General features: G+C 35.6%; 1 protein-coding gene across 1 annotated transcript in view; it reads right to left on the bottom strand.

The window, feature by feature from the left end:
- Window positions 1-3,960: 3,960 nt before the first annotated feature.
- The window catches only part of VWDE (von Willebrand factor D and EGF domains), a 94,222-nt gene continuing 89,474 nt past the window's right edge, over window positions 3,961-8,708 (bottom strand). Inside the window, exons 28-29 of the mRNA XM_053553480.1 lie at window positions 7,264-7,367; window positions 3,961-3,998 (exon numbers count right to left, since the gene is read on the bottom strand). Coding sequence (XP_053409455.1) covers window positions 3,984-3,998; window positions 7,264-7,367 — 119 coding nt within the window. The 3' untranslated portion in view covers window positions 3,961-3,983. The remainder of the gene's footprint in view (window positions 3,999-7,263; window positions 7,368-8,708) is intronic.

Genomic DNA, 8,708 nt, shown 5'->3' with positions numbered 1-8,708 from the left:
TCATTTGCAAATGGTCATTGAGAACATTTCAGCTGCAGTGCTATGCAATATCATTAATATGTTTCACTTAGATTTCCTGGTTGGCTTTCTATGAACAAATGGCTATTCTGCTATTTTTTTTTTTAATTTTTTTATTATGTGTTCCAAATAGCCTCCAAAAATTCTAACCTGAAATTTTAAGTTTTATCATATATGTTACATTTATAATTTTATAATTTTTGAATATAAAAATAAGATAAATTTCTAAAATTCTATCAAAAAGATTGTGATACTTTAGTATTTTGGAAGAAGTACTACTAGGCATATTTTAAAGTTCAAAGAAGTACTGTATTTTACATATAGTGCCAAAGAAAGGATAAGAATATTTGATAAGTCAAATGTTTTAATTAAATATTATCATGAATGCAAACATAACAGTCAACTGTATTAAGCAAGAGCTATGAATTCTTTTTTATAAAAAGATAAACATTGAAAGTTATACATTTTGTAGTACTTTTCCTGAAATTCTTAAACATGCATTATCTTCAAAGTATTTTTCAAATAGATTGTAACAGAATATTTTTAAGTTAATTGATGTGAAATGTCACCAATAAATAAAAATTAAATCTTTTCCCCATAAATTTATCAAATTGCATGCATTTCTATACTCACATTATATTCCTAAAACATTACTTTCATTTCCATGAGTCATTAGCTTTCATAAGGAGTAATTTTATATAAAATCTGTAAACCATAGAATTTCTTCATTATTCACATACACAGGTCCATTAAATCTACTATAAATAAATAGTATACTGATTAATATTTTAATTATATCTTGGCATACTAGGAAACATTTATGGAAAATTTAATGTATAGGGATGCATTGCTTAAAAAAAGTTATATGTTCTGAGAAATGTGTCATTAGGCAATTTTGTCATTGTGTGAACATAATAGAGTGTACTTACTACACAGATCTAGATATGTAGGTCACTATGAAGGTTTTGAGACAGACTGTGTTATGGTCCCAGAAACATGGCTGACAGCGTCCAACAGCCCATCCTTTCTGCTTCACCCGTGCAAGTTTCAACTTGCCCAGCTTATCAGTGTTGCTGAGAGGGCTTCATTTGTTTCTGTATGCATGGATTTCATGTTTATTGACTTTTGTGTATCTCAAAATTTCCTAATGACCAACATAATGTAGCCTACTACACCTCAGCTATATGATAGAGCCTCTTCTCCTAGGCTTGTTAATCTATTGACTAGTGTAGGTAATTGTGAAAGAAGGGTAAGTATTTGTAAATCTAAACATAGAAAGGTACAGTAAAAATACAGGACATAAACTTATGGGGCCATAAACATATCTGCAGTTGATAGTTGACTGAAACATCATAATGTGGCACATGACTATAACCATTTAGGCATTTCAGAATAAATCCTTGAGAAATTCTGACATCTTAAGTGTAGGAAGTTTATATTGAAAATAAATTTAATAAGCTGATAAAATTGCATGCTGTTGTGACAGTGTGAAATATATATTTGATGTTTGCCTAAAATCCTTCAGAATCTCCAAAGCGATGAAAGTCTTTCTTCTGTGCGGTTGAGTGGACTGAAGGCTGGAGGTTGTCATACCTTCAGGATGGATACCGTTCAAAGAAATATCAAGCGTTCATTGGAGGGTTAGGACTTTTAGACCCCCACTGCCCAACCTCCAGGGAGGGGAGAGGGGCTGAAGGTTAAGTAGATTACCAATGGCCAATGATTTAATCAATTGTGCCTACATAATGAAGCCCCCGTAAAAGCCCGAAAGGAAAAAGTCCACATGAGCTTTCAGAGAGTTGAGCATGTGGAGGCTGCGGGAGAGCAGTGCACTGAGAGTGGGCTGGGAAGCACCATATCCCTTCCTCCACATCTTGCCCTATACTCTCTATCTGTATTCTTTGTAACATCCTTTATATTAAATCAGTAAATGCCAGTGTGTCTCTGTGTTCTGTGAGCAGCTCTAACAAATCAATTAAACCTGAGAGGAGGAGGTGATGGGAACTTCTATTTACAGCCTGTAGGTCAGAAGCGCAGGTAAAACCACCTGGAGCCGTGATTGGCATCTGAAGGGGGGCCAGTCTTGGGGACGAAGCCTTTGGGATCTGATGCCACTGCAGGTAGTGTCAGAATTGAAGTGAGTTAATAGGACACCCAGGTGATGTCCTCTGCAGAAATGATTTTTGGTGGGGAGAAATCTCCATACACTTCCCTGTGAGCGGAGGTCACAGAAATTGTCTGTGTTGATGGTCATGCATGAGGTAAGGCTAGAAATAAACTGAGTTTGTTTTAGGAGGTTTGACAACTAAGTTTATGAACTCATCCTAGAAAAATTTCTTTGAAGGGTGGACTAGGGGCTGAGTCAGTACATAGCTTCACAAGGAGAGTACTTCAAAGGTGACCACAGTGATATTTAGCAAGAGATATGTAGCACTTTTCCAGATGAGTTTAAGAACTTAATTGTCTGACCTCGTAATTTTATTCTAATCATGACTTACTTTATCTTACAGGTTAGATACAGCTTAGAAATATTCAATCTTCCTATAAAAAGGAAAAAAAATGACTTTTGTAAATTTTTGTGATTTAAGATGAGTCTGATCAAATTAAAGAAAGTGGTTTTGAAAGCCCTATTAATTGAGGTGAAATGTGAGATATAGGAAAAAGGAAGCTTTATAAACCCAGGCTACTTATAATTATTTGCATCTCTGAGACAAATCTTTTCAATTATATGTGTATTACCTGTAGACATTACCAAAAAATAGTCATCATTTCTTTGCCTTTGGCCAGGAATAGCATAGGCCAGAGCAATAGAAAACCTGGTTGGGAAAAACAGAGAAAACTAAATATGATGTTTACATGAGTGAAAAGTAATGGCTTTGATCTCTAAAATACAGTCAAAAGCAATAAGAGGCAGACCTTGTAATATGTCTTATGTCAGATTGCTATTGGCCGCAGGACACCACGGCCACTTTTTGTCTAAGGCTGGAAGCTACACCTTTCAGAACTTCCTTCTCTATGCAGTTCCAGGTGAGAGTTTGTCAATGTGAAGAATTTGCCTGAGAGTTGGAAAATGGAAATGAAAAGGAAGCCATTATTTTTCAGGTGTTCATGACTAGATGTTCGGCTAGGTAAAAGATTCATAGGGGCTTTCCAACCGATTTTTGAGAATAATTCATTTGGCCTGAGACAGTTAGTAGTTTTTGAAGATTCTCAAATATTGCAGCATCTCCAGAAGATGTCTGAAAAGTATTTGTTTGGTGGTTTATGCAGACCGCTGCCTCCTCACCCTCATCCCTTAGTCCTGTAAGCTCCTAATGCTGCACTAAACGCTGTATTTCTGAGAGACGTCAGTGGCCTCTATTATACTGACTGACTCCTGATGATGCAGACATAGTCACAATTGGAATAGAAAAAATATTCAATTTATTAAATATTTTGAATGGCTGGGATATCAGATACATCATCTCAATAGGTAAATATTAAACATCTCCAAGACAAATTTAGGTCACTTAGATATCTTATCTGCTTTTCTCTACAAATGATGACTAAGACCATCATATCCTTTGTTGGTTTCTTCAGTCTTTAAAGTATTTTAAAACTGATGTTCGAATAAGCTTCAAGAGATATCTTCAACTCTTTCTGAATAAAAAGTTTCAGTTCTTGGGCGGCGCCTGTGGCTCAGTGAGCGGGGCGCCGGCCCCATATGCCGAGGGTGGCGGGTTCAAACCCAGCCCCGGCCAAACTGCAACAACAAAAAAAATAGCCAGGCGTTGTGGCGGGCGCCTGTAGTCCCAGCTGCTCGGGGGCTGAGGCAAGAGAATCGCATAAGCCCAGGAGTTAGAGGTTGCTGTGAGCCGTGTGAGGCCACGGCACTCTACCCGAGGGCGGTACAGTGAGACTCTGTCTCTACCAAAAAAAAAAAAAGTTTCAGTTCTTAAGATACGGGCCTGTATCCTCGATGTGACTCAATGGCGTTTTATCTGGAGTAGGAAGAGAGAAATCAAGTGTCAGTGAATAGTAGAAAATCCTTTAACCCTACTCATTGTTTGCTGCCTCTGTGTCTCTAACATGATACATAAAGTTCTTTCGGTTTTGTTTGCTACATCACTTAGTACTGTTTTCCTAATATCTAACCAAGATCATGTTTAAAAATCAAAGCAGTTGTAACTGAAATGGAGCTTGCATAGCATATGATGTCATCTTGGCAAAGGGTTATATTTAAGAAACATCCAAGGGCAAGAAAACCAATCAAGTTTTTTCTAATATCCTTTGGGAAAAGACCATTGATATTCACAACACATCACCATTTCTGTCAAGTCTCATTCTTGATCATTTTCTTTCACCATTTCTCTCTATTCCTTTATTCAATGTAATAATTATAAATTCTTATCTAGTGCTTGCTATGTGCAATGCACTATTCTAGATACTTGACATGTATTACTAAATTTAATCCTTATAATAACTGTATGCTTAGGTGCTATTATTAGCTCCATGTTGCAAACAAGGAAACTGAGGCTCAGAGGGTCACAGAGCCAGCAAGTGGCAGGCTCAAGGGTACGTGCACCCAGGAGCTAGCAGCAGGTTCAGATGCTTCCCAAAGACTTTTATCAACCTGTTCCCGTTAGCGCCTCTTTCTTTCCTTGTTCATTTCTCCCTTTCTCTGTGTCTTTGCCTCTAGCCAGTAATTATCTGTTTTTTCCATTGACATTCTAGCAATCAAATCCATATCCTCCATTTCTTTATTTCAGCCACTACACCTCAAGAAGAAGGTGAGAAAAAGCCAGAAGGTGTTAATCCAGACTGAACTCTTTCCTTTGAAGAAGGTGGCAGGGGTGGGGAGCAGGAATTTAGGAATTTCTCAGAGAAGGTTCTGGGAGTATCCACAGATGGTGGCTACTTATTTACTGCTAAAGAAAAGTTTCTTGACCAGACATTTGCACTCAACTGTTTATAGTATCTCAATTCACAACCGCAAAGATGTGGAAACAACTCAAGTGCCCATCAACCCATAAATGGATTAGTAAACTGTGGTATATGTACACCATGGAATATTATTCAGCCATAAAAAATGACAGAGACTTTACATGTAGTAACCTGGATGGAGTTGAAGAACATTTTCCTTAGTAAAGTATCTCAAGAATGGAAAAGCAAGCATCTCGTTTACTTAATACTAATTTGAAACTAGTAGATGAACAACTATAGGCCCACACGAGAGAAAAACTTAATTAAATTCAAAAAAGGGGACAGGGGGAAGGGGCAAGGGGGCTCAGTAAGCTCCCACCTAGTGGGTACAATGTACAGGTATATGGGACATCTCCTGGGTGAAGGACACAGCTACATCTCAGACTTTACCTTACAAATGCAAATCATGTATCCTTATATTAATCTGAAATTTAAAAAAGTTTTTTCTTTTGCAGTCTGTGTTTTGGAGTCAAAGAAATGTCAAAAACAAGTAAAATGGCACCAGTGGTTGACAGAATAAAGTCTGAGTGAGAACTGGAGTTAAAGGAGTGCAGGTTATAATACAGCAGGGCAGTGGTCCTCGGGCCAGTCTATCCCCCCCTTTTCCTTCCGATTTTCTATTCTTTTTTTTCCTTAGTGTGATTCCAGATGCAGTTTCAGAAGCAACATTAATGAGAATGAAGATGATCTGCTATTGATTATACAAGGAAGGATTCAGATGGCAAATAAATACATAAAAATAGAATATAGAGAAGAAATCTAATTTAATACAGAGTGGAGTTGAAAAGCTTTGAAGGGCATAAGGTTTTCTGTGCCATAAAAATCTCAAATACAATTAAATAAAATAGTATCTATTTACGGTGCCTTCAAACCCAGGAAAATTAAAGCATTCATTTTTATTTTTCTCAAAAATATCTAGTCAAATAAGTACTCGAAAAATTTTGCTTTCTAGTTTCCAACCCTAGCCCTTATGATCATTTTTATAATGAGGACCATATCCTTCCAGGATGGATACTGGTGCCAGAAGGAAAGACATTCATATGTGCACTTTGCCTCCAAGTCAGATTGATCTAGTATTAAGCTTCAAGAAGAAAGTTTATCATCATTTTTCAAATTACATTACTCCAGCAAACTTTGATATTCATGACCCTTAGGCCCTCTGAAGTGCCAAACAGTATATAGTTATTTTTATATTAAAACTCCCACAGGATTTATATTTAAGAAATCCTTGAGAGGTCTGCTGCATTTGTGTAGTGGGTATGCAATCATTAGAGCTACCCTGGCATGTTTTGGAATTAGGACTGAAAAAATATCTTGGCTGCTGGTATTTGAAAATTTAAGATTAGAGACCAAACAAAATGCAGTTTAATCTGACATGTGCATGCAGAAATATCATCACAGAAAATTTTTAAATAGATACAGTAGAACCTCTGTAAGTTATAGTCCCAAAGGACTATAACAAGCTGATCAACATACATAGGTGGTCAAAATAAGCGACTAAGTCCATACTGATCTGTATGTGTGGTGTTTGGCTGGTCTAAGAAAACTAGGTCATTGTAAGGAGGTGGGCAATGTAGGGCAGTGGTCAACCACAGAGGGGCGGTCAGCTGTATTTTACATCTATTCCTTGGCCTTATAAGGAAGTGTAGGACAATTTCAGAAACGCTAAGAAAACTTCTAGTCTTCCTTTGGGTCTTTAATTTCTGAAATATTTATTATACAAACAAATCCTAATTCTAATGATGTCAAGAGTCTGTATTGCTTTCCCGGGAGTGGATTTTAAGAGAGAGCAAAGGAAGGGAAAGAGTTCCTACCAGGACACAGACAAGGCTTTAGGGGCGCATGGCTCACTGAAAATGGTGAGGGCCACCCTCGAGTCAATGAAGTCGTTAGCAAATCATTCACGTAAAAGTGGTAGTTTTTGAGATAGTTGAGAATAGACTTTTGACCAAAATATAAATTAGTAATGTGTTAATCCATATTATGGAATATTTCCTATCTCATGTCCTGTGTCATAAAATACTACATCATACTGGAAAGTTGAATCTACATATTGAAATTACTTAAGTGCATATCAACATTTAATGTAAGAAAACTACAATAACACTAAAATGATATTATTTTTAGTTTTAGAGGAAAATAATAAAGGATTTTTTTTTTTACTTTTGGAAATAAAATAAATCATTAGTAGAAGTCAATTACCAAGTCAAAGAGATATGCAGATGTCTACCTAGTAGTTATACTAATATCTAGCATTTATTTTCTCTTTAAATTTTAAATTACCTGTATTTTCTTTTCACATCTGGTTCCAGAATATTCAGCACGGCAAGAACACACATTGGGAAATACACAGCGGCCTCCATAAAGACACTTTTGGTCGCAAATTGCTGCAATACGCAAATTTTTATAATGATTGCCCTTTGACAGGGAATGCTTGTGCCATATGCTATTCCAATGGTCCAAAATTATTTGTTGATTAGACACTAATGTAGTCATAATAATCTACTAATGAACCATTTGTTTATAGATATAATCTATGCATTCTCATCTTTCAAACACACACATACATCAACAAATGAAATACCCCAAACTCAAACATTTTCCCCAATTCTACAAACATATCATTAAAGGAAACAAAAATTTCATTGATTATGTTTAAAAGTACTTGAAGTATTATTTGCTTTTAGAGGCGTTAAAATCTATAACAGAAGATGATTATAATTTTCTTTTTAACACTTAGCAAAAATTTAAGAGACAATTCAATAGTGGCTTAGTGTATGGAAAAACAGACAAATTTTTGTATTACCTGTGGACATTTAGTGTGAAACAACTTACTAGAAACTTTAAAGGTATTCTCACTGTCTGCACTAGACATTTCTTCCTTGAAATCTCTTTTAAGGCAATTATAAAAACCTCTATCTATATCATTATCTATCTACCTACCAACCTATTTATCACATACCATCTACCTATAGAGAGAAAACACAAAATACTTAATAATTCAAAAAGAACTAAAATGTTCAACATATAGAGACAGGTCAAGGAAATTACAGTATTTACATTATGGAATTTAATATATTGCTTAGAATTATGTTTTTAATGGAAATATAAATTCTTTTAAGTAATATTGAGTGAAAAAGAGTATACTATAAAATTATGCATAATGTAGTTATTTTTCATGGGGAAATACTGCTTCAATACTCACATTATAAATTTGTACAATTCAAGATTAAATGAATATAAACGTTTGATATAAATAAAACATTGGCAGAGTTTGTTTACATTAGGGCTGCTCTATACAGTTCTGTAGGTTGTATAATGCACCAGGGCTCCATACCTAAGGAAGCACCGTTCACATCATAGGTATAATAGATCTGAATATTTATTTCCAGCAGATGGCAGTAACACATCTTGTTTAAGAAACATCATCATTATTATTAATAGTTTCTCAATAGATAGGTGGAAATAAAGCATTTTGAAGAAGAGTAAATTTTTTCCAATTCACAGGAAAATGCCACAGAGTGCAAAACAGGGTGCATAGCCTCAAACACTCTCCTTCTACAATCTTTGGAGCATATTTGCACATTAACGTGCTTTTAATATTTTCTCATTATTCTCTCTCATGGTCCACATAGATCTCATTCCAGAATAAGTAGCCCAAGTTGAGGTTGCTAGCTCTTATTTTATCACATATAACTTCCAATCAGAATTACTAATTTTTGAGCACA

This window comes from Nycticebus coucang, chromosome 11, assembly GCF_027406575.1.
Source record: "Nycticebus coucang isolate mNycCou1 chromosome 11, mNycCou1.pri, whole genome shotgun sequence".
NCBI classification, from domain to species: Eukaryota; Metazoa; Chordata; class Mammalia; order Primates; family Lorisidae; genus Nycticebus; species Nycticebus coucang.
The sequence above is the reverse complement of the archived record's forward strand: the minus strand, read 5'-3'. Positions and strand labels throughout refer to the sequence as shown.